General features: G+C 36.9%; 1 protein-coding gene across 1 annotated transcript in view; it reads right to left on the reverse strand.

Annotated features, from left to right (window-relative positions):
• The window catches only part of Ar (androgen receptor), a 182369-nt gene that overhangs the window by 24583 nt on the left and 131202 nt on the right, over positions 1–26584 (reverse strand). Inside the window, exon 3 of the mRNA XM_027431759.2 lies at positions 5456–5572. Coding sequence (XP_027287560.1) covers positions 5456–5572 — 117 coding nt within the window. The remainder of the gene's footprint in view (positions 1–5455; positions 5573–26584) is intronic.

Genomic DNA, 26584 nt, shown 5'->3' on the forward strand with positions numbered 1-26584 from the left:
ATCCTGAGTTATAAAGCATCTAAGTTTATTTTATTACAGTGCAAATCTTCCTAAGGATAGTAATATGCAGGTTTCTTCTCATTTGAATTTAGAAATCAGTTTCTCTAAAGCATGCACTGAAGTAGTTTTCTGTGAGCTCTCATTGGAAAACTGTGATCAAGATCAAGGCAACTGACATTTGATGTACATGTAAGTTCTTCATACAAGCCAATTGCCTTGGTCTAGGTCAGTGTTTTATTTTGTGAATGGTAAGTACTTGCAAATTTCAATCCAAGAGGAGCTAAGTAGCCCCAAGCATAAAGCATAGGTATTTAGCAAAATTTGATACTAGAAGGTTTTTTCTCTCTGTATGTCCTGATACTCTGCATTTGTAAGATGGAAGCCTCCCCCAATATAACATTCAAGCTGTCAAAAATTCTCTTAAAACATATATACAATTAACAATATGATATGTGGTCATGTTTGTCTGGCAACCACATATCTTCAACTGTCTGAAATCGGGTTCACTTTCAATGTGGTCATAGCCTACCTCCCTATTTTCCCATCTCTGGCCATGTTAAATCACTTGCTGTTCTTTAAAGCCTCATCTTGGTTTTTATGTCCCTATGCCTTTATTCAAGCTGTCTCACAGACTTAAATGCCCAGTTCCTTGCATCTCACTAAACTTCTCCCAATAATTTTCCCCTTATACCTCAAGACTAAAGTATAACCATAATCACTGTCTCCCTTATTTGACATGATTTTTAAAAAAATATTTATTTATTTATTTATTTGTATATTGTGTGAATATGCATGTATACACTCATGTGCACGTGGGTATGAGTGTGAAACAGGTCAGAGGACAATCTGAGAAAGTTGGGCAATTCCTTGCACAATGTAGGTTCCAGAGATCAAATATGGGTTGTAGAGTTTGGAAGCAATTGCCTTTACCCACTCAACCACCTCCTTGTCCCTATAAAAATTTTAAAATATACATTCAGATCTCTAATATTAGGCTTGTCCTCCCCATAGAGTCTGGTACATATTTAGCACTCAATAGGTACTCATTAAATGTAGATATAAATGAGTGAGTGCAGGGAGAGATGAAATCACATCAATTAATTTTTTAAAAATACAGAAAGAACTATGAAATAAATAGTGTTTCAGCATTGAAATCTTTTTCTTGAATCTAGGATATCTAATATGGATGAAGCAATGTTGTACTCCTCTTGGAGGTGGGAAATGATGAGGTATCTGTCATAAGGACTATCTTGAACATTAGAAATTATCGTTGATCATGGCATCAGACTATGCCAGGGTTCCCTGAACTACTTTCCTAACTACAGAACCCATGCACATTTTAAAAACTTTCATACATGTTAAGATTTTATCCTTAGAGGAGAAGTTCAATCTCCTAAAAGTAAAGAAACTTCTCAATCTTTTTGTTTACTTGTTTATTGAGAATGTCCCACACTATAGTACTAGCTGTCCTGGAATTTACTATGTAGGCCAACTAGCCTTAAAGTTATGATATTCCTTTCTCAGCCTCACAAACACTGGGATTACAGGCTCAAATGACCTTTGAAATAAATGTACATTTTTTCAAATCTCACATGCTCTGGCTCTCCATGGTCCCTTTTTTTGTGGGTGGTAGCTGCTACCTGAAATTCCTGTACAGTCTGCAGCATGGCATGGTTCAGGGTAAGGGATACTTAGGTTCATGCTATTTACTACATACTGAGAACTTAAGAGTCTCAGAACACAAAAAGAAATAATAGTTGCCCAGGGCAACAATAGGACAAATGGAATGTGAGCAAAGGCAAGGTTCAGGAAAGAAGATGGCAGGAAGGCTGGCTCTTTCTTCCTGATTCCATTTTGGAAACTGGTAGTGTTTCTTGTAAAGTACAAAACAAAGTAAGAGATGTCTGTGCATTATTGTGAATTACATACTGTATAAAAGTCACCACCAATTAACTGGAGGCACGGTCCTTATCCCGACAGTTAAGTGTTTTCTTAAAAGGACAAATGGGCAAGACATTTAAATTCTTTAAGCAATTCTTTTTGTAAGGACTTCTTGACACACGTTTTTTTCAAAAGCAGCCAAACATTAATTAAGAACAAAGAAAAACATATTTTTCCACTGATGAGCATTTAAGAGCCTGAAGGGTCACGCTGAGAACTCTCCACCTGTGGGACTGTTTCATAAGTACCAACAGTTTCTAAGAAAAGAAGCAATGGGGTAGGAAGGTAAGCATGGAAACATTAAGAAAAGGCTATATGTATTAAGTGTTTATTAATTCAAGAGGACCCATCATCAGTAAATGGAAGACTATAGACACAGCCATGCTGGAGATCCTAAGATGTTGAGAGCAAGCAGACATCAGCTGTAGAATGCCATATTCTCCAAGAATTCAAAACGACTGCTTTGCCTTCCATTCTTTCAACATTCTAGTCATTGAGTATGGTTTTGGCATATACCTTACATAGGTGTGAATGGGGGCAGCTAAAATTACTGTGCAAATTCATCTCTTGTATTAATACTTCTATGAGCAGGTGACTGGCAATTGAAGAAAAAGTTGATAATCTTATAATATTATCTTTGTGGCTTTTGACATCAGATCACAAAAATTTAACAGCAGAAGGGTTGTTGGTAAAACTGATCTTCCCAGTTTCATAGGAAAAAAATAGTCTCTAGGAAGGAGAAGAGACTTGAACAATACAACATTCTTAACTGTTGCTTTATTATATATTACATAATTGTAGTGTGAGTAGTACAGAAAAGGAACCAGTTATGTAAATTCTTCTTGAAGGTAACCAAAACCCAAATCTTGTGAAAATGAGAGGATATTTCCAATGTATTCACAAAGGCCACTGTAAGGTGCTTTCTTTTATCTTTCCATTGTTTGAATAAAAATGTGTTATATACTGATACTGTAAGTTAACAATAAACTTGGAAGAAGATATGTCAAAAATTAGGGAGTGTAGTTTTAACTCCAGCAATGTGCAAATGTTATACTTTAAGTCTAAGAGAATAAACACTTCGGTTTTCACTGACCTGGTACCTCAACATTAATATAAACTTTTATGCTCTGGCACTTTTCAGTATGAAGTAATGAGAAGTGATTTTTTGATCCACTGACTGTTGTTACATATCACATATTGCATGGCAAGCCAAGCTGATTATTAAGGAGAAAGTCATTGGAAAGTGCTAAGAACAGCCTCCATCTACCCAATATGCTGGTGACCTCATTGTAATAATAACTCCTCACATTTGTCTAGCACTTTCTCCTAACTGTAACTCCGAGGATGATACCTGTAAATTACAGACAATGAAAATGAAGTTCACAGGGGACATGTAGTAAATGATAGATCTGGGCTTTTAGCCTAGGTCTGTGTGACTTCAAAGGTAAAAATTTATACAACATCAACAATCCTTCTATGAGTTGGCTAGGCGACTATCTCCATGATACAATTCTTGCCTATTATACCCAAGGCTGTAGGTTCAATTCCCTGCATAGCAAACGAAAAAGATCCTTGTATTTTTGTGAGCATTTATCTTCTAGTTTTCTTGAACCTCTAGTGCCCAATGTGCTGCTTATACATATGTGACATTCAGTAATATAACATGGGAAGGAAACTGAGGTGAAAACTGTCCACAGCAATTCAGCATTCTATTCCGCATGCCCACTCAAATTAACTACAGTTTCTAGTAAACCAATCAAACAGCTTTTTGTACCACTCTTTCAGTGACTGAACTCACAAATTTATTTCTTGACTTATTTATTTATGGCAGAGTGCTACACTTTATTGTAAAAATCTCATTTATACGCAGAGATCTCTTCCAAACAGGTTCACTGTAATGATGTCAGAAGAACTTTTTTTTACATTGTTTTCTTTTCTTAATGGAGGATACGGGCTCTGACATGGAACTAATGTCTTAACAAGTAGTATTTTATACTTGTTATAAATTTTACTTGTATCAAAATGGGCTTACAGTTACTTTCAAAAGATGGCAAGGCAGAGGATCCTCAACCTAGAAGCCACCATGTATTATGCATAATTCACAGGAGGTTAAATAATTGAGAGGTGAGTGTATCAGAACACACGCTCTGTCACCTTTCCTGGAATTCTTTCTACCTTTATGATCTTGTGGTTTCTTTCCCACTGCTATCACAACTACAGGATATCCTTAGAGTAGACAAAACAAGAACAAACGAGGTTGGATTTTCTCAAATATTGAATCTCATTTGATGTGGTTGCCTGGAAAATAACTCACAGTGCCTCTGCCTGTGATGCCTGAGAGAACTACATATTACTTGAGATGCTCCTTTTGAAACTATAACAGATCAAGCCTGAAACAATTTGCTTGTAGTATTATGGTCTGTTTAAAAGTACTACTGGTCTGTGAGGAGGGAGGATGTACTTATCTACAATGATATATAGGCAGAATAGGCATTAAGTGCCTTATGGAAAGCCAAAGATAACAATTGTTCTAAATTAGCCCTGAGATGGGAGAAAAGTGGGCTGACTTCCAGTCATTTGAATTTCCACAATTGGTACTGAGTAATCAAATATAAGGTTATAGTTTTAGACACTCAGAAATAGATTTGTTTTTCTTTGAGTTCCGTTTCTAAATCAAAGTAGACTAATGAGCTTCTTTTTCTCATGAAAGATACATCTGTTTGGAAGCAGCAAGCAGCAGTGTGGATTCTGGCATGGGGAAGATGAAGCTAGGAAGAATTAGGAGAGGGGAAATATCTGTCAATCAAGTAGTATGAAGCCATTTTGGAAGGATGACAGAGCTCATGGTAGACATAAGCTCATGGGACACAGAGACTTATGATAGAGGGTCACCTTTGAAAGGGCTATATCTCCTAAGAAGCTACTGTGCCATTGGGAAAATGCTGTTGGAAATGATGAGTGGATTTCTAAAGAAAAGGAAATGATTAAAAAGCCTGCTGATTTCTGGGAGGCACAGGATAGGAAATTGGCTCTGTTTGGTACCTTAGTCACAGGATCCAAGAGAAGCTGCTTTCCACTCCAGTTGGCTGTCTCTATAGTACATGTAGCACTTAGCGGAGAGATAGTCCCAGGTGTTCAGAGCCTGCCTGTGCCATGCTCAACCTGCACCTGTGACAGTTTGGATTACTTGGTGCTCGAATCCCTATCACTGAACAGCATCAGGTCAGTATCATTATATCATCCGAGGAACTGAATCCAAAAAGCACAGTATCATTCATCTTCTGTTAGTTTCTGATCCTTACTTCATGCCTCCTGGTCCTATGTCAGATGCCAAAGATCTGAATGCCATGGGTTCAAATAAAGAAGGCACCATGAGAAAGTTAGCCTAAATCTATTTCATATATGGTAGTCTTGGAAGCATTAACAGAGGCAAATCAGGTCTAAAGCAATTATTAAAAAAGGATGAAGGTGAGCAGAAGAAGGACAAGGAGAAAAAAGAAGAAAATATCCATACCTCCTAGAGTCATCCCTGCTTCATAGCATTTCCGGAGTCGACAAGATGGACAATTTTTCCTCCGAAATTTATCAATGGTGCAATCATTTCTGCTGGCACATAGATACTTCTGCTTCCCTGGGAGAAAAATGTAATAGTAGATCTGTTAATGTGTCCCAGAGCTTCTTTCCCTTGAGTACTTATAGGTAAAAGGACAATAATATATACTATAAATTGAGAGACAATGGCCCCAAACAATTGGATTAAACAGAATTAAACCACTGCATGGGACAAACTAGAGCCTCTGAATGTGGGTGAATTATGTGACTTGATCTGTTTTTTGGGGGGTCGGGGGAGGAGACCTTGGCAGTGGCACCAGGATCTCTCTCAGGGGCATGAACTGGCTTTTTGGAGCCCATTCCCAATGGTGGAATAACTTGCTCAGCCTTGATACAGGAGGAGGGGCTTGGTCCTGCTTCAACTTGATATGACAGACTTTGTTGACTTCTCAAGCAAGGCTTTACCTCCTAAGAGGAGTGGATGAGGGCATAGGAAGGGGGAAGGGGAATGTAGAAAAAGGGGAGGAATAGGGAACTGGGGTTGGTATGTAAAATGAAACCTTTATTTTAGGTTTTGTTTCTTTGTGTAACTTCGGAGTCTGTCCAGGAAGTTTATCTGTAGACCAGGCTGGCCTCCAACTCACAGAGATCTGAATGGCTCTGATCTCCTGAGTGCTAGAATTAAAGACGTGTGCCACTACTGCCTGGCTGAAAAATAATTTTTGTTTGGTTCTTTCGAGACAGGGTTTCCCTATGTAGATTTGGATCCTGTCCTGGAACTATCTCTTGTAGACCAGGCTGGTCTTGAACTCACAGAGATCCACCTGCCTTGACTCCCAAGTACTGGGATTAAAGTCGTGTGTGTGTCATCATTGCCTGGCACGAACGATATTTTTTAAATAAAAAAGAATGTGGTTTAATTCTGTGCTATGTTACTTGTCTTTCATAGATGTTTTAATAGATATTAGCAATTCAGATCTTGCTAATACTTCAATTATTAGAACTGTTTACTGATTTCAGAAACAAGGTGTTTTAGCTTGACTACAAACCAAGAGTGCCCTTGAGAAAATGACCAGTTGTGAAAATTATCACTCTGTTAGCTTGGCACAGAATAGATGTTGGCTTAGTCAATGCATCTTCCTACTGACACCTGTAATCATGCATAGATTCATACTTTAGCTAATTAGATGCTTTTAAAAAGCAGTACACTATTTTTTTCATGTTATCCCTAACAGTTTTTACATTGTTAGTGATGACATTCTCAAACTTGTAAGTTGTAAAAGCCAAAAATAAAACCCACACTTTGTGTTATAAATCAGAGAGTGCAAAAGGAAGTCCTCTTAAATCAGTAGAGGGAAAAAACCCACAACCATGTACAACTTGAGTCCTCATAGTTGTACAGAGAAACTAACCTCCCTCTGTTCAGGATAAGAGATCCTCAAAGGCAGATGTCGTCCAAAACATGTGATTTGCTTAGTGCTTTGCTTTTGTTACATTACTCCCCATACCAGCCCAACACATACTAGGCCCTTGATTAACATGCATGCATGCAGAACATAGAGATACATAACTAAACAGTCACCACCAAAATAGTTCAAAATACATCCTCAAGTACTCTGTACATTGTGGATTAGGGAAAAAACAAGATGGAAGAAAATAGTCTTTTAAAGGTCTATTCTTTATTATTTATTCTGTTTCGCTGTATGGCTAAACTTTTCAGGGTTCTATATCAAATAATGACATGTCTATATATTTGGTTTGCTTACAAGTTTAGTAATAATTTGAGCAAAGTACTTGTAACAGAATTATCATATACCCCTTTCTATGATAACAAAATTAAGGGTCGTTATGATGAAACAGATTCTGCCTTCCAGCATTACATTGAGCAGTAGTAGCCAATGCACATCTTTGTCTTTTTTCTAGGTCATAAGTATGATATTAATTATAGGCTTACAAATATGACCTTTGATTTCTGCTAAGGGAACATTATCTAGTATATTCAGGATATTTATCAAGAGATAAATTCTGTCAAATGCTTTTTATATCTTTGCTGAAATGACCATATGATTTTTATTTTTCATTTTGTTGATGTGGTGAGCTGTATTTCTTCATTTATGTATATTGAACCAGCCTTGGATCCCAGCAATAAATCATTTCTGATAATAATGGATATTTTTAAATTTGGTGCTGATTGACTTTTATGGTGTTTGTTAAAGGTGTTCTTTCATCTATGTTGTTCAGGACTATTGACCTGCTTAGCATTACATCCTTGGTTTTCCCTAAGACTATTAAACTAATGAACTAATGAATGAGAAATAATTTAAAATAATGTTAGGTCACATAAAGCTTACTCCTCTATACAAATCTGTAACATACTGGCAAAATGTTTTTCCCAAGTTTTCTTGAATTGTGATTCATTTTGTAATATTTCTGGACTCTGTTAAGAGACACTTTTTCCAGGAAATGTATTACTGTCTTAAGTTATGAAATGAACATATATAGAGAGATGCACCAAGCCCCAACAAATTGGTGGCAGAAAACTTCACACAATGAAGATGTTCTGTGAATGATTATAGTGGGAAGAAAAAGCATTCTAAGCATGTCAGATATCATTTTCCAGTTTGTTTATAGTCTACTACTGTATTTTCAGTTTACAGAGGAATTGTAAGTGAGATCTAAACTTGCATCAATTTAGTTTTAGAAGGTCATATATTTTCATGTTGTAGTCTAGGTGGCTGAACAATTAGCACAGATAATATAAATACCTATTCAGCTCCTGCTCATCAGAGACTAAACATTAAACTCCACTCTTTGATACTGTTTACTTTTCAATAGCAAAATTTTATTAGCAATCTATTATCAAGTTCTTACAAAAAGTCATCGTGAAATGATTGGCAAAATACATTCTTTTTCATAGTAAAGCATATAAGAATACACTGTAGAACTGCAAAGAGAACACTCATTTCAATGCTTTGTAACACTCAGCACGGCCATATAATTGACATGAAGTACTCTGCATGCATGTTGGCTCTGAAACTACTGACTGGCTGATGCTCTATATTTTCTTTCTGGTCATACTCTGTTTTTAATAACAAATCTTGATTATGATTCCATACTGCAGCAGGAACTGCGACCATGTGACAAGACATTTTTTCCCTCACAGCATCCCTGTTTCTGTTCTTTTCTGCCAGACTCACAATGTTTCCACCCAGTTTGACTTCACATCAATGTCTAATTAAGATACTTTCCACTTAAAAAACACACCATTTTGAGTAAGGTAGGTGAGGTAACCATCAGTGTCATTTTATCATGTAAATGAAGAAAGGGTTGACCTATCATCATCATTAACCTACAGTAAAGATTGAAGAATAAAGTGCGTTGTACTATGTATAGGGAATTTTAATATGGAAATTGTAAGGCAAAATAAAAGAAATTATTGAGGTATGTAAGAGGTCTGAATTAAATAGAAAGATGTATGGTGGCAAGGATAACGTACAATATTTTAGAGATTTCCATTCTCTTCCAGAGAAGTATATAAATTTAAAACTATGGAGGAGTGTTCCTTTTTCTCCACATACTCTCCCGCATAGATTGTCATTGGTACCACCTCACACCTGTCAGAATGGCTAAAGTAAAAAAAAAAAACACCAATGACCATCTATGCTGGAGAGGATGGGGAGAAAAAGGAACACTCCTCCATTGCTGGTGGGAGTGCGAATTTGTAAGACCACTTTGGAAATCAGTATAGCGGTTGCTCAGAAAAATGGGAATCAGTCTACCTCAGGATCCTGCAATTCCTCTCTTGGGCATATACCCAAATAATGCACACCCATACAACAAGGCCATGTTCTACCATGTTCATAGCAGCATTGTTTGTAATAGCCAGAACCAGGAAGCAACCTAGATGCCCCTCAACTGAAGAATGGATAGAGAAAATGTGGTACATTTTTATACAATGGAGTACTACTCAGCAGAAAAAAGCAACGGAATCTTGAAATTCACAAGCAAATGGATGGAACTAGAAGAAACAATCCTGAGTGAGGTAACTCAGTCACAAAAAGACAAATATGGTATGTACTCACTCATATATGAATTTTATACATAGAGCAAAGGATTACCAGCCTACAATCCTATACACTAAAGAAACTAGGAAACAAGAAGGACTCTAAGAGAATAATGCATGGACCCCAGAGAACGGGAAAGGGCAGGATCTCATGAGCTAATTGGGAGAATGAGGGTAGAGGAGAGGGAGCTGCCAGAATGAGAGCAGGAGAAGAGGAGAGAAGAAGAGGAAATGGAGGAGCAGAAATATTGAGTTGGAGGAAGAATAGAGGAGAGCAGGATGAGAGATACCATATCAGAGGGAACCATTATAGGTCCGAAGAGAGATCTGGCACTAGGGAGATTTCCAGAGACCTACAAGGATGACACGATTTGACAATACAGGCAATGGTGGAGAGGCTAACCTAAATGCCCTTCCCCTAAAATGAGATTGATGACTAGTTTTTATGCCATCCTAGAGCCCTCATCCAGTGGCTGACGGAAGCAGAGACAGACATCCACAGATATACACTGAACTGAACTCTGGAACTTAGTTGGAGAGAGAGAGGATCAAAAGGGTCAGTACTGGGCTGGTGAAACCCACAGAAACAGCTGGCCTGAACAAGGGGGAGCACATCGACCCCTGACTACTGTCTGGGAGGCCAGTACAGAACTGATCCTGACCCCTGAAAATGGATGTCAATGAGGAGGCCTCTGCACTATAGGGGTCCCCTGGTAGTGGATTAGTATTTTTGCATGGTGTAAGAAGGGGCTTTAAGAGCCCATCCCATCTGAAGGAATGCAATCTTGGCCTGGACATATGGAGGAGGGCCTAGGCCCGGTCCAGGATGATGTGGTGGACTTTGGGATGCCTCCATCGAGGGAGGGCCCTACCCTGCCTGGGGAGTGGAGAGTGGTTGGGGTGGGGGGTAAGTCGGGGGTGGTGGAGGTGGGGTGGGAGTTAGGGGAGGGAGAGGGAGAAGGGATTCACAAGTGAAACAAGCTTGTTCCTAATTTGAACTAATAAAAAAATCAAAAAAAAATTAAAAGTATGTAAACAAAATACTGCCAAAATGTGTCTAGAGGAATATAATATATGATAATGTTATTATATTTTTTGAAAAGAAGAATAGTACGATTTTCTCTAACAGGCATTTAAATTATTTTTAAGACACGACAATAATAATTAATAACTTGATACTGGCTTCAGACATGTCAACTTGTAAAAGAAACAAGAAAATATATAACCTATATAATACATCATTCTAATTTAGTGAATTATAAATTATTCACTATATGGTTCTAGAATAACTGGTTAATCATTTTATGTAACAATATAAACTCTGGGACCCACAAATGAGCAAAACGATGTAATTCACGTAGTTATCTTCAAGTGCATCCATATTCCTGCAAATAAGAAAACTTCAATTTTTATGTTAAAAATTCCATTGTGTCTATGACATTTTTTATCCCCTCTTTGGTTGTTGGATACCCAGCTTAATTCCAGAACTTACCCATTGTGAATGTGCTGCAATAAATAGGAATGTGCCTATTTGTAATATATTGTTTAGAAAGTTTTGCTAACTATACAGGGATAGTATATCTGGATCATATGGTAGACTTGTTTTTGGTTGTTTGAGGAAACTCCATATTGGTTTCCATACTTGTTGGATGAGGTGACATTTTAACCTACATTATATAAGTATCCTCTTTTGTACAAATTCCTGCAAGCACATGATTTTGTTTTCTTAATGACTGTCATCCTGATTGGGATGAGATGGAATCTCAATGTAGCTTTAATTTGCATGTCTCTGATGACTAGGAAAGGAGAAAATTTTTTGAAATGTCAACTGACCATTTCAATGTCCTCTTTTGAGAACTGTGGCTATTTCACTAGGTCATTGATAATTGAACTATTGAATTTCTTGTAGTTTATTTTTAATTTTCTATATGTTTGATAAAATATAAAAAACTATACAATAGAAAAGTAGGAAACAGAATGAGTAGGCAATTATAAGAAGAAATGAAAATAACCACTACATATATGAAAATTGGTCAAATTCCCTAAAATAACAGAAAGACAAATTAAATATCATTTTTACATGCTAGATTGCATATCCAGTTAAATGCTAAGTGTTGGTGAGGGATATATTTGTTGGATATTTTAAATAAGTAAGAACATACATAATTTTGTGCTAAAATATAACTTCTAGCAATAATTATATCTGCAAAAAGGAGTTGATTGTAGCATTATTTAAACAGTAAGATTGAAATAGTTAATTGTCAACTATTAGGAGATTAATAAAATCATTCCATATTCATAAAAGGAACACTTTGCAGTTATTAATGATAATATCAATTGCTTTTGTGTAACTTAGAAATATGTTTTTAGGTATACTGGCCTGTTAAAACAACAAAAATGATTTTAACAAATAGTGTATTTTACTAGTTGCCATTTTAATTCTTAAATCCCCAGAGCTCATCTACTCAGATTTTTTTCCCTGAAACTTTGAGAAATAATTGTATATATCATTATTAGTGGGGCATGATGTAATGTTTTGATATATACCTGTATTATAAAATGATTAAAACAAAGTAATTAACATATCCATTGCATTACCGGACTATATCTTTTTTTGGTTTTTCGAGACAGGGTTTCTCTGTGTAGCTTTGGAGCCTATCCTGGCAGTGGCTCTGGAGATCAGGCTGGCCTTGAACTCACAGAGATCCACCTGCCTCTGCCTCCCGAGTGCTGGGATTAAAGGCATGTGCCACCAATGCCCGGCTGAACTATTTCTTTTGCAGCAAGAATATTATAAATCTATCCTTTTAGTATTTTAAAACATTAACGTGTGGAGTTATTAGTTCTGGTCACCATGATGTGCAGTAGGTCACTGAAGTTTCTATCTCCTGTCCAAATGAAATTTTGTTCTCTTCAGTCAGTGTCACTACTTCTATGAGTCTCATCTCTTCTCAGCATGACTTGCAATAGATACAATAGGAATACACCCTAGAACCTCTAGTGTCAACACTCAGTTGAACAGTATTTGAAAAGTTCTTCAAATTCAGTTGACTCATAGTCTTTTGTACAAGTTTACTGCTCTTGAATTTGTGCAATAGTGTAGATTGGTCTAGACACACAATCTGAGCTGTAGCAAAGGCAGAACTCATATAAAGAGGGGACAATAAGTTTATATTATTAACTTAAAAATAAATAAGGTTCTGCCTTACTTCCTCCTCTCGGGATCTGACCCCTTTGTATTTTTCTCTCTACACTTTTGTCAAAGTTGCACCTCTGGGATTTGTTTATATTATTAGGATCACTTTAAAAACATGTTGCCATCTTTACATGTTCTACCCAGTTGATGTGTTTCTGGATATGAGTGTACTCACTACACGCATTTCAACTGAATTCTCATTTAAATGTACAGCAGAGATTAATCACTTAAAGAACTTTGGGGTTGAATAATTCCTTATGTCTAAGATAATCTTTGAGTAAAATGGTCAATAATTATAATTTATCAATTTCATTAAATCTAAATTTTCTTGGAAAATCTTACAATCTTCATGAAGTATAATTGAACAAATTATTTTAAATTAAAAATGCATACACATTCTTTGACTTGGGACATGTTTTTCACATGTATGACATGCATATACAGACATTCATTACAACATTGTTTTTACAGCACAAGATTAACAACAGCATGTATACCTATCAACACATGAATAGTTAAATTATTATGTAACAATTCACCTATTAAAACCAATTTTATATAGAACAATTAGGAATAGTCTCCAAGATCTACTGTAAATTTTTGAAAATATACGAAATATTAATTCAGTAAATAAAATTGTTGTGTTTTTGCTTATGCTCATAAATGTATGCAACATCTGAAGAAACATACAGAAGTTGATGAATAATGGTTACTTTGAGACAGATTACATTGCTGTGGAATTGTGGGGGTTACTTTTTACTATTTAACCTTTCAGAGTTACCCAGTTTTGTTACAACTATCTGTATTATCTTGGGTTAAAGTCCATTCCTCTCTCTGGACTTCAGTAGATACACCCATACACATAATAAAAATATTAGTCTTTAAAAATTCAGTGAGAAACAAAAGTGGCTCCAAGCACACCCTAGTACCCAATCTATAGTCTCTATTCACAGCAGGTGTGTTACCTGTTCACCACACTGAGGGATTAGGGAAACTACTCTTTTTAAAAGTTCAAAAATTTTTATTTTGATACCAAATTTCAATTAGTCAATTAAAACAAGCTTGTTGAAGATGACTAATATCTGTAGGGGAGAAAGAGACACTAAAAGTTCCTGCCATTTAGATGCTTGTAGTCGAGTAGGAGATAATGTAGGTGCAGATGAAGGAGAGCTATTACAAATATATGAGAATACATCAGGACTTTGGAACGAAGAAGAATGTCTAGGTCATGGCTTATGTCTTGAGGCTTATGGAGGGGCCTGTGCAATGACAGTAATTTCCTCTACGCCTCAGCGTGAATGGAAGACTGCTAGGGATGAACTCAGTAATCACCTGATAAATGACTATCCAGATAGTAAGAAGCTAATAGGCACACATGGTAAATGCCATTAGTTGTCCTTGGTATTTGTAACTAGGGAAAACAGCATGATGTGCTAGAAGTACAAGAACTAGGAGTTAGAAGGTGGGGCTTGCAAGTCTCAGAATTTCCACCTAGTACTGTCAAATATTACAACTGGGGCTAACAGCATAACTTTTCTGATTCTTTGTCTTCCTTAAAAAATGAAGCGTATAAATTCATCTTTGCAGATCTGTGACAACTAACAGAAGACATGAGAAGTATCTAGAAAATGTCATTTAATGGTTAAATCATAAGCAAGGTGAACATTCTCCTGGAAGCATGAGGAACTCAAGAAAAGCTGATTAAGGATGAAGTGATGGCTGAGAGCTTTCATTGTATAACACTTAGTGAGCATTCAATGTTGTTTACTTATCTTATCAAGTGCTTCACAATAAGGAGATTTAATCAAATTATTCAGTATTTTCCTATATAATTTAAAAGTATAAAACCAACTAAAATTGAATGTGAAACTCAGACTCACATCCTCTTTGTACTTTCATTCTGGACTGTTGTTCTGATTTGATTTCCCAAAGCCACTAACCAAGATGATTCCAGTGTACTGTGCAACTCATAAAAACACTGATATGCTTCTTGACAAGATTAAAATTGGAGAAGGGGGGAAGTGAGAAAAAGGAAGACACAAAAGGAGGAAAGAGAGAGTAAGAATGATGAGAAGAAAGAGAGGGAAGAGGAGAAATTAGAGAAGAGAAAGTAAAGAAAGAAGAGAGGAAGAGAAGGGAAGAGAGGAGTCAGAAAGAGGAGCTTAAGTTCAGCCCTACTAAAGTAATGTTGAACTGTATGACAGCATTAAGATAAACGAAATTATATTATCTTCATTACAAGTCACTGGCAATTCCACTAAGAATATATGCACTAATGACTGGGACAAGGGTTTAAGAGCCTGCACCCCACGTTTATTTCACAGTTTTATTTCTCCATGTTCTCATGCTTTTCCCAAGGATTGTATTAAATAATGTTCCCCTAAGAAGCTATGTCACAATGGACCCCAAACACTAAGAAACTAAAATTAATTTCTGATTCTAGAGAAGCTCCACAAATGCTCCTGAGGATTAATAAAACACTCAGAGAAGAATCAGTGAAAAAATACAGAAAGAGAGAAGGGTCAGTATACTATGGTCAGTAAGAAGTGGAACATGGTAGCTTGGTAGATTTGTGTTCAAGACTTTCTCTGTCTCTTGCTAGCTGAAACTTGGTAGAAACTACTTGACTTCTTCAGATATGAATTTAGCCTTCTGTGAAATGGAGACAGCACATTGATCTACTGTAAGATTTAAATTTAATTCTATTTGCAAAGCAATAAGCATTCGGTAAATATTTAATGAGATATGCAAATATGGAAATGTAGATGATCAAATTTTGATAGGACCAAATAAAAGATATAAAAAACTGGGCAAAGTGGTAGCAGTTGGTACACAATACATCAGAAGATAAAAATGACAGGATAATAATCTGCAAAAGAAAATTTAACAACTAACAAATGTTAAAATCCTAAGTTAAAAATTTTCGTAGAAGTTTTATTTCACAGAAAGAGTATTCTTAATAAAAGCAGACTTTTTTCTAAGTAAACAAAGCATTGGAGGGCGTTCCAGGCAGAAAGCATGATGTGTTTAAAAAAGAATGAAAGTTGGAAAGAGCCTAAATTGACACATGAAACAGGTTGGGAAATTTATGATACATTAGTCATCAAAAACTCCAAAATATTCAATTAGCTCTGATTAAGCACACTGATACTTTTTCCTTTTTTAAAAATTAAAAATACTTGGGATGTATAGTATTACCATGAAACTAAGGCTGGTGTCAAATTCACAATCCTGTCTCAGTTTCCTAAATCCAGGGATGAAAGGGAAAATAAAATATTTCTTCTTAACTACCATAAGACAGACAAACAGGTTTGATTTTGCTTTGTTTCCCTATCTCTGTTTTGCTCTATAACTGAATGATTATGATCTGTTAAACAATTGGAGGAAGTGACCAACAGATGTGACCAGGATAATGTCATTTGAAAATTTGTGAGATAATGTTGGTATGTTGAGTGCATCCCTAGTCTTTTTTGTCCTTGCATCAGAGCTTAATGGGGGCAGGGATACTGCACCCGTAGGGCAAGCTTCATCTACTTGGAATGAAGATAATGTATTACTGTCCCATATATTTGGGTTCCTTAAAAGAGTTATATACAAAGAATTAGTTGTTTTTTTTTATACCATAGTAGGCTAGCTATTATTTATAAACATCTACATTAGAAGTCAAACTTACTGTAAAAGATAAGTATCAGTGTTTCCAACACATGAAAATGATTAACATTTGATGAGAAATAAGTTCTTATTAGCTTGATATGATTCATGAATACCACCATATTTTACTCCATAAAGGTATATGACTATTAATTTGTCTTAACAAGACTAAATAAAAATATTATTGAAAATCCTCCTGAAATGTTGATAACAACTGAACTGTGAGAAAAATGGCTACTTACAAATGAGAAATCTTCCAAGAGAAGGAGATTAAAATTGTTCTATAATATAGAGTGAATAGGTTATTCCCTTGTATTTGTGATTTCAAAAGTGAAGAGAACTCAAAGATACATGATACTAGAGGTAATTTGATGGGCAAAAATTCTCTAAGACAAAATCCTTCTACCAAATCACAACATGGCGAACTGGAGTAACAGCAGCTGACAAACAATGTTACTTCATCTCTTATAATTTTAACTGTCCCCAAAGTACTTAGGAAGCTAAGGGATTTTGTATTCTGTAGAAAATTTTCAACAATGGGGTACCAGACATTTTCTTGGAAAACAAAAAGGTCATCTTTGGCTCCAAATCATCAATAACTTTTAATAATCCAGAGCAATGAGGCTTGTGACATTCCAGTTGAAAAAGGCTAGCTCACAAATATCAGGAACGGAAAATTACTTCCAGCTAAAGAAAACTTCTTCCAAATAACAACAGTATTTCTCTGGTTTAACCTCTGTTACATGAAACTTGCCCTTCTCTGTTCCCTAAGCATTTATAAAGTTGTGGATTTATTCAAATAAGTGGCAACTTTAATTGCCTACTCAAGAAATTATTATACAGACACAAATTACTTAAATTTACTAAAAATAATTTTAAAAAATCAGAATTGACAAGTAAAGATATTGAAAGTCAAACAATATCCCAGGACCATTTTGTTTTAATAGGGAAGTCTATGAAATGTTTAAAGATCTAACATCAATCTTTCACATATAGCTTATGGAAAGAATAGGGACAACTTCCTATTTCATTTCATAATAATAATGTTACACCATTAAGAAAGCAAGACAAAGATAGTACCAAGAGTAAACTACAGACTAATTGTTACGATCATAGGCAGGGGAAACACCTGAGCAAAATATTAGCAAGCTAAATCTGGGATCATACAAAAAGACCAATCCTAGACCTAGGTAAGGCCTATCTGAACTTGGAGAGTATAACACACTCTTTGGAAGAAGGGTGGCAGCCCGGTTTAACTTCAGGTTAGGTAGGTCCACAGGCAAGTGTGAAATTGCACATACCCTAGAAGCTCAGGTGGTTGCTGAGGATCCAGGGTAGAGACTGGGTCTAGTTCTGAGTAAGTCTCACAGGTATGTGAAATGATCCACAAACTCACCTCCAGGCTGGAGAATATCTGGCAGGCAATATCTGATCAGAAGAAGAGTTGAGATACAGCCTCCTTCCTAAATATCGGTCCCATGGAAGAAAAGGACACTTTAACTTTACTAGGACTTAGTCATTCAGTGATCATAAAGGCGAACAAAGGTGGGCAGAGTTGAAAAAAACACAAAAGAAAGATTAAAAGATCCAATCAACAAGTTAATTCTAAATGCTCACATTTCTGCACAAAAATGATATAAAATACAAAACAAAACAGAAAAACTTAGACATCAGGATGTAGCAGTGATTGTCTTTAATCACACCAGGCAGGAGGCAGAAGCTTGTAGATCTCTAAGTTCAAGGCTAACCTGGTGAACAAGCAAGTTCCTGGACTGCCAGGGTTGTGAAGAGAAATCCCTTCTCAAAAAACTGAAAGGAAAAATAACATCACTACAGCATGACTTCTCTATAAATCAATAATCCCATAATAAGTACACCTAATAAAAATGACGTGGAAAAATAACCAGATGAAGAATTGAAAAGAATGATTATAACTCTATTCAAACAGTTCAAAGAACACATGAATATACTGCAGTAGAACAAAAGCAAATAAATGAGTGTTGTAGAATATTATTTTAAGGTGTGTTACTTTTTTATGCTCTGAAACATTTGTTTCATAATGCAAAGATGTGTTTGGTTAAATAAAATTCACCTGCAGTCAGGAGGCTGGGTCAGCGACTAGCTGACAGGAAGTTGTAGGGAAGAGTAAGATGGAGAGGGGGTTTTAAGAAGAGTTGAGGAGAAGCACAAGGGTGAGAAGGAGAGGAGGTAACATACTTGTTATTCAGCCTCTCTGAGGAGCTGAATTCCACATCAATCTTTGAATCTTGAGTTGTTATTTTTGAATGTTAAAATATATTTATTTTTTACATACTACTCCCAGTTCCACCTCTCTCCCCTCCTCCTGCTCCCCCAACCTTCCCCTCATCTCCCACTTTGCTCCTCAGCAAGGGTAGACCTCCCATGGGGAGTCAAAGAAGTCTGTTTCATCACTACTTTGAGGCAGGACCAAAGGCCCTCCCTCCTATGTTCTGAGCAAGGTATCTCTTCATATGAAATGGATTGTAAAAAGCCAGTTCAGAAATAAATTGCCCAGGCCACCCAATGTCACCTATATACAGGGGGCCTAGTTTTGGGTCCTGTGCATGTTCCCCAGCTGTCAGCCCAGAGACAGTGAGCTCCCACTAGTTCAGGCCAGCTGTTTCTTAGGGGTTTCCCAATTCTGTCTTGATCCCTTTACTTAAATTATTGCTCCTTCCTCTCTTTGACGGGACTCCAGAAGCTCAGCCCATTGATTAGTTGTGCATCTCTGAATCTGCTTCCATTAGTTACAGGATGAAGCTCTATGATGCCAATTATGGTAGGCCTCAATCTGATTTCAGGGGGAGACCAATTTATACACCCTCTACACTATTGCTTAGAGTTGTATCTGGAATCATCCTTGTGAATACCTGGGGATTTCCATAGTGCCAGGTTTCTTGCTAATCCCATAATGGCTCCATCTATCAAGATAATTCTTTCTTTGATTTCCCTCTCTGTCCTTCTTCTTAATCCCTCATGTTCCCATCTTCCATTCCCTCCCTTCTACTCTTCCCTCTCAGTTTATCCAGGAGACCTTAACTGTTTTCCTTTTCTGTGGATTGTAGACTGGTTATCCTTTGCTTTACACCCAATATTCACTTATGAGTGAGTACATCCCGTGTTTGTCTTTCTGGTTCTGGGTTACCTCACTCAGCATGTCTTTTTTTTCTAGTTATATCCATTTGCCTGCAAATTTCAAGATGTCACTTTTATTTATCTCTGAGTAATACTCCATTGTATAAATACCACATTTTTCTTTATCCATTCTTTAGTTGAGGGGCATCTAGGTTGTTTCCAGGTTCTGGATATTACAAATAATGCTGCTATGAATATTTGGAGTTCTGTGTGGACATTCTTTACTCTTGTTTTAAGAAATTTTCTTCTATGACTTTCTTGAAATTATTCCCTATGCCTTTGCTAGGGTGTACTTCTCCTTCTTCTGTACCTATAACCAGAAGTTTAGGTCTTTTCATGATATCCCAGAATTCTCCACGTTTCCATTCCTAATTCTGCTACAATTTGTTGTTGACCTTTAACCCTTTCAACATAAGCCATTATATTGGTGACGACTTCCACTGAGGCTTTTATTTTGCTTAATAAGTTTTTCATTTCCTAGAGCATTTCAGTTTATATTTTACTCAGAAATTCCATCCCTACTTCCATATCTTAAATTGACTTCTTTATTTTGGCTATCTGACCTTTTTAAATTGTTCAGCCTTTTACACCAGGCACTTTGAATCAGCCACTTCAACTCCACTGCTATCAGCAGTGGTTCGCCACATGAACCGCAGCCTGAGGGAATTTCCTGAGGCATTGACCCTTGCTCAGCTAGGAAGGGAACTTATCTAAATCTCTGTCCCTCTGAAGAACTCAAAATTCACTCAGGAGGTCTTGTCTTTTTCCCCTTCCTTGGTGGATCTATGTGTGTCTCTCTAGGCTCTTCTTTGTTACCTAGGTTCTCTGGGGTTGTGGACTGTAGTCTGGTTATCTTTTGCTTTATTCCTAATATCCACTTATGAGTGAATACATACCATATTTGTCTTTCTGGGTCATGGGTTACCTCACTAGGCATGTTTTTATTTCCAGTTCTGTCTCTTTGCCTGCAAATTTCAAGATGTCATTGTTTTTCACCTCTAAGTAGTACTCCATTGTGTAAATGTGCCATGATTTCCTTATCCATTCTTTGGTTGAGGGGCATCTAGGTTTTCAGATTCTGGCTATTATGAATAATGCTGCTATTTACATAATTGAGTAAATGGTCTTGTGGTATGAGTGTGCATCCTTTGGGTATGTGCCCAAAAGTGCTATTGCTGGGACTTGAGGTAGATTGATTCCCAATTTTCTGAGAAACTGCCATGCTGATTTCCAAAGTGGCTGTACAAGTTTGCACTCCCACCAGCAACGGAGAAGTGTTCCACTTACTCCACATCCTTTCCAGCGTAAGGTGTTATCAGTATTTTTGTTCTTAGCCATCTGACAGGTAAGATAGTATTTCTGAGTTAAGAGGGAAGGGCAGGGTGGAAAGAAACTGGAGATGAAGGGAGTAGGGAGGTAAACATGAGGGATCAAGAAGGATTTGGAGGAGGGCTGGAAGAGGGGAGAACAATGAAAGATATCTTGATAGAGGGAGCCATTATGGGCTTATGGAGAAATCTGGTGCTAGGGAAATTACCACAAATCTGCAAAATGACCTCAGCTGAGACTCCTAGCAACAGTGGAGAGGGCGCATGAACTGGCCTTCCAAAATAACTAGATTAGTGGCTACCCTAATTATCATCATAGAAACTACATCCTGGAACTGATGAAAGCAGATGAAATGTCTCACAGCCAAACACTAGGCTGAGCTCCTGGAGGTCAGCTGAAGAGTGTGAGGAGGGATCATATGAGCAAGGGGGGTCAAGACCATGATGGGGAAATCTAGAGACAACTGATCTGAACTAGTTGGATCTCGGGGATGATGGAATGACAGCTGGGGAGCCTGCATAGGACAGAACTAGGCTATTTGAATGTGGTTGACAGTTATTTGGTTTGAACTGTTGGCGAAGGGGCTGACTGTGGCACTGGGACCTATCCTGGGTATATGAACTGGCTTTTTGGAGCCCTTTCCCTATGGTGGGATAACTTGCTCAGCCTTGATATTGGCGCGGGGGGGGGGCGCTGGCTTGGCTCTGCCTCAACTTAGTATTCCAGACTTTGTTGGCTCCCCAAGGAAGACCTTACCTCCACTGAGAAGTGGGTAGACAGTGGGAAGTGGTTAGGTGGGGAACAGGAGATGGGGAACTGGGGTTTGTATGTAAAATGAAAAATGAATTTTAAATAATGAAAAAAACAAAAGAAAAAATGTCCATACTGAACTCCAAATGGAGATATCCAAAAAAAGATGCTTTCCCAAGCATAAGATAGCTAAAATAGTAAAAGCACAGAATAAAAAAGGGGACTAAAAGTTGAAAGAAAAGATCATATCAGTTATAAGGGCAGGTCCATGAGAATGACCCCTGATTTTTTGACAGAAACCTTGAAAGACAGAAATACCTGGAAATATATATTCTGAATTCTAAACAAAATTTATCAACCTAGAATATTATATTCAGCAAAACTATCTATTAAAATTGAAGGACAGAAAAAAAGTTCTCTGCTGAAACCTATTAATGAAATTTATAATCACCAAGACAGCTCTACACAGGACACTGAAAGGACTACTTCAGTTTGATGACAAGTATAAACATATCCAAGAGGCCACAGGGAATGATGTTCAAAACAGTTAATGAAAAGAAAATACAACACAAACAGAAGAAGGACAGTTATTAATACACATTATTTGTATTAACTCAGTATTAATGTACTTAATTCCCCCCAAAAGACACTCAATAGAAATAGAAGCAAGAATCAACCTGACACAACTATTCTAATCTTTAATACAATAGTCTCAAACTCAAACTAGTCAAAATAGAGAGTTACATTATACTAATTATAGGAACAATATACTGAGAGGATGTTAAAATACTAAACATATATACAACAAAAATGTTTTACCCATTTTCATAAAGGAAATACTGTTATATCTGAGAATACAGATTAACCTCAACACAGTGATAGTGTGTGACTTCAATACCCTACTCTCAACAATAGGCAGATTATCTGGATAAAAGATGAACAGAGAAAGACTGTAGTTAAATAAAATCATAAATCAAATGGACATGACAGCTACAGAACTTTACACATTCACAATAAAGAATACACATTATTCTCAACAGTGTATAGAACTTTCTGCAAAATTGATGACATATCAGGAAAGGAGCCAAGTCTCAACAAATATAAGAAAATTGAAATAACATCCCACATTCTGACCACAGTGGGATAAAATTGGCTATCAATAATGATAGAAACTAGAGAAATCACACAAACAGCATGGTACTGGATGAGAACTGGGTCAAGGAAGAAATCACAAAGAAATGTAGAAACTCTAAGAACTGAATAAATATTAAAGCACAATATTCCAAAATCAATGGGGCACAATGAAGGCTGTTATAAAAAAATTGAGATATCACAAAATAATAACAACCCAAACCAATAAAATTAGAGATTAAAAAGGAGAGCTTAAAAAGTAAGAAAATACAGAGAATCATAAGGACACTAAACTGGGAGATCTAAAATGAATGAGTGAATTTCTAGATGTATCTGACCTACCAAATTTAAATCAAATGAGATAAATAATTTAAATGGACCCACAACAATAAATGAGATAGAAGTAAAAAACTTCCTGACTATAAAAAACTCAGGGCTGATGAATTCAGCACAGAATTCTTCTAGACCTTAAAAGAACTAATGCCAAAATTTCCCATCTTATTCCATAAAATAAAAAAAAAATCATTATATTATGCCAATATTACCCTGATCTTGAAACCAAAGACTTAGCACAAAAAGTTAGCTGTAAGATGTCCTGGTTTACTTTGGAAATCAGTATGGCAATTCCTCAGAAAAATGGGAATCAGTCTACCACAAGATCCAGCAATTCCATTCTTAGGCATATACCCCAAAGAAGTGCATTCATACAACAAGGACATCTGTTCAACGATGTTCATCACAGCGTTATTTGTAATAGCCAGAACCTGGAAGCAACTTAGATGCCCCTCAACTGAAGAATGGATAGAGAAAATGTGGTACATCTACAAAAAGGAGTACTACTCAGTGGAAAAAGAAAGAAAAACAATGGAATCTTGAAATTCACAGGCAAATGGATGGAAATAGAAGAAATCATTCTGAGTGAGGTAACCCAGTCACAAAAAGACAAGCGTGGTATGTACTCACTCATATATGTATTCTAGACATAGAGCAAAGTATTACCAGCCTACAACCACACTGCCAGAGAAGCTAAGAAACAATGAGGAGTCTAAGTGATACATACTTGGTCCCCCAGAGAAGGGGAAAGGGACAAGATCTCCTGAGCAAATTGGGAACATGGGGGGAGAGGAAAAGGAGCTAGGAGAATGAGAAGCAGAGAAGAGCTGGGGTGAGGAGGACAGGAGGGAACAGGAAGGTTGAGATGGGGGAAGAATAGAAGAGAGCAAGATAAGAGATAACATAATAGAGGGAGACATTATAGGTTTAAGGAGAAATCAGGCACTAGAGAAATGTCTGGAGACCTACAAAGACGACACCAACTAACAATCTACGCAACAGAGGAGAGGCTACCTTAAATGCCCTCCTCTGATAATGAGATTGAAGACTAACTTATATCCCATCCTATAGTCTTCATCCAGCAGCTGGTGGAAGTAGAAGCAGACACTCACAGCTAAACTCTGTACTGAACTGGAATCCAGTTGCAGAGAAGGACGAGTGATGAGCAAAGGGGTCCAGACCAGGCTGGTGAAACTCATGGAAACAGCTGACCTGAACAAGGGAGAGAGCTCTTGGTTCGCAGACTGATAGCTGGGAAACCATCATGGGACTGATCCAGACCCCACGAACATGGGTGTCAGTGAGGAGACCTCTGAAAACTATAGGGCCTCTTTTAGTGGATCAGTTCTTATCCCTAATATAGGAATGGACTTCGGGAGCCCATCTCACATAGAGGGATACTCCCTGAGCCTATACACACAGGATGGGCCTAGGCCCTATCCCAAAGGATATGACAGACTCTGAAGATGCCCTATGGAAGGCCTCACCCTCTCTGGGGAGCAGAAAGGGTATGGGATAGGTTGGGTGTTAGTTGGGGAGGCAGGGGAGGAGGGGAGGAGGGGAGGGAGAGGGAACTGGAATTGACATGTAAAACAATCTTGTTTCTAATTCAAATAAAATAATTCAAACAAAAATATGTCCTGTTTAGTTTGTCTTTGTCAACTTGATACAGGCTAGAGTTATCTAGGAAGAGGTACCTCAAATGAGAAAACGCCTCTATCAGATGGACTATAGGCAAGTCAGAAGTACATTTTTTTAAATGAATAATTGACAAGGGAGGAACCCACATTAGGTGGTACCACCCATTCACAGGTGGCCAAGTGGCCAGGTGGCCCTTGGTGCTATAAGATACAAGCTGAATAAACCACGAGAAGCAAGCCAGTAACTGATTCCTCCATGGCCTTGGTTCCTTTGCTGACTTCCATTCAGACAGACTGTGAGCTGTAAGGTGAAATAAACTCTCTCCTCTCCAAATTTCTTTTGGCTCTGGTTTGTTGCTCTTGGAACAAGAAGTCTGTAACTTAATTTTTATATTTTAGTAGCCCACAGCTAATAGACTTAAAAGTTTTAGAGAAACTTTGGATTTTTAGAGAGACTTTGAATAGAGACTGAACATTTAAAGACTGTGGGACTTTTAAAGTTATATACTGTTTTATATTGTGATATTGAAATCTATATGAGATTGTGGTGATAAGGAAGAGAGAAAATATTATGGTTTGAAAGTAATGTTTTAGTGTGTCAAGTTGACAAGGGGTCAATTATCCCTGCTAAATTTCTGTCAACTTGGCATAAACCAGAGTTACTGGCAAGAGGAATCTCAACTGAGAAAACTTCTCCATCAGATTGCCTGCAGTAAAATTTCTTGATTGATGTTTGATATGGGAGTTCCCAGGTCATTGTTTTAGATACCACCACTGGACTGCTGGTCTTGAGTGCTGTAAGAAAGCAGGCTGAGCAAGCCATGAGGAGTAAGCCATATTCTTCTATGGCCTCTGCTTCAATTCTGCTTCTAGGTTCCTGTCTTGAGTTTCTTTGCTGACTTCCCTATAGTACTGCAAGGTGTAAGGTGAAATAAACTCACCCTTTTCAAATTTCTTTTGTTCATGGTGTTTTATCCTAGGAATAGAAAAACTAACTAGAACATAGGCCAATCTCCCTTATGAAAATACACAACCTGTCAATATATAACTTCCCCATAGAATTCAAGATTACATAAAAAGGACCATTCCTGACTAAGTCAACTTTATCCCTGATATGTAGGGGTGGCTCACATATCTAAAACAATGATTATAATCCATCGCATAAATAAACTGAATGACAGAAACCAGAAAATGTCTTTGACAAAATCTAATACCTCTTTGTGATAAAATAAAAGATCTGCAGAATCTAGGGATACAGGGCACAAAGCTGAACATAATAAAGTTAATGTACAGTAAGCCCACAGTCAGCAAAACGCTAAGTAGAGAAAAACTTGAAGCATTTCCATTAAAATCAGGAACAATTTCTCCCTTGTCTACTCCTGTTCAATGTAATGCTTGATGTCTTAGCTAGAACAGTAAATCAAGAACAGATAAAGGAGACAAAAATGGGAAAAAGTTCAAATATCCTTCTTTTAAAGTGATAGGATTCTTCTCATAAAAGCACTAAGATACTCCACTAGAAATCTCCTAAAGCTGAAAAATACAATAATTAAAATAGGACAGATAATTAACATTAAAATCAGTTAATTTTACTGGTTTTACTCTCTATAGCAATGATTAACATATCAAGAAAGAAATCAGGAAAACTATCCTATTCACAATATCCTTGAAAAATCTAGGCATTAATAGAATAAAAGTTGTGACAGATTTTGCAATGAAAAATTCAAGACACTGAAGAAAGAAATTGAAAATGATACTCTAAGGTGGAAAGACCTCTCAAACTCATGGGCAGGTAGAACTAACATTGTGAAAATAGCCATCCTATTCAAAGCAATCCACCAA

The sequence above is a fragment of the Cricetulus griseus genome, chromosome X, assembly GCF_003668045.3.
Source record: "Cricetulus griseus strain 17A/GY chromosome X, alternate assembly CriGri-PICRH-1.0, whole genome shotgun sequence".
NCBI classification, from domain to species: Eukaryota; Metazoa; Chordata; class Mammalia; order Rodentia; family Cricetidae; genus Cricetulus; species Cricetulus griseus.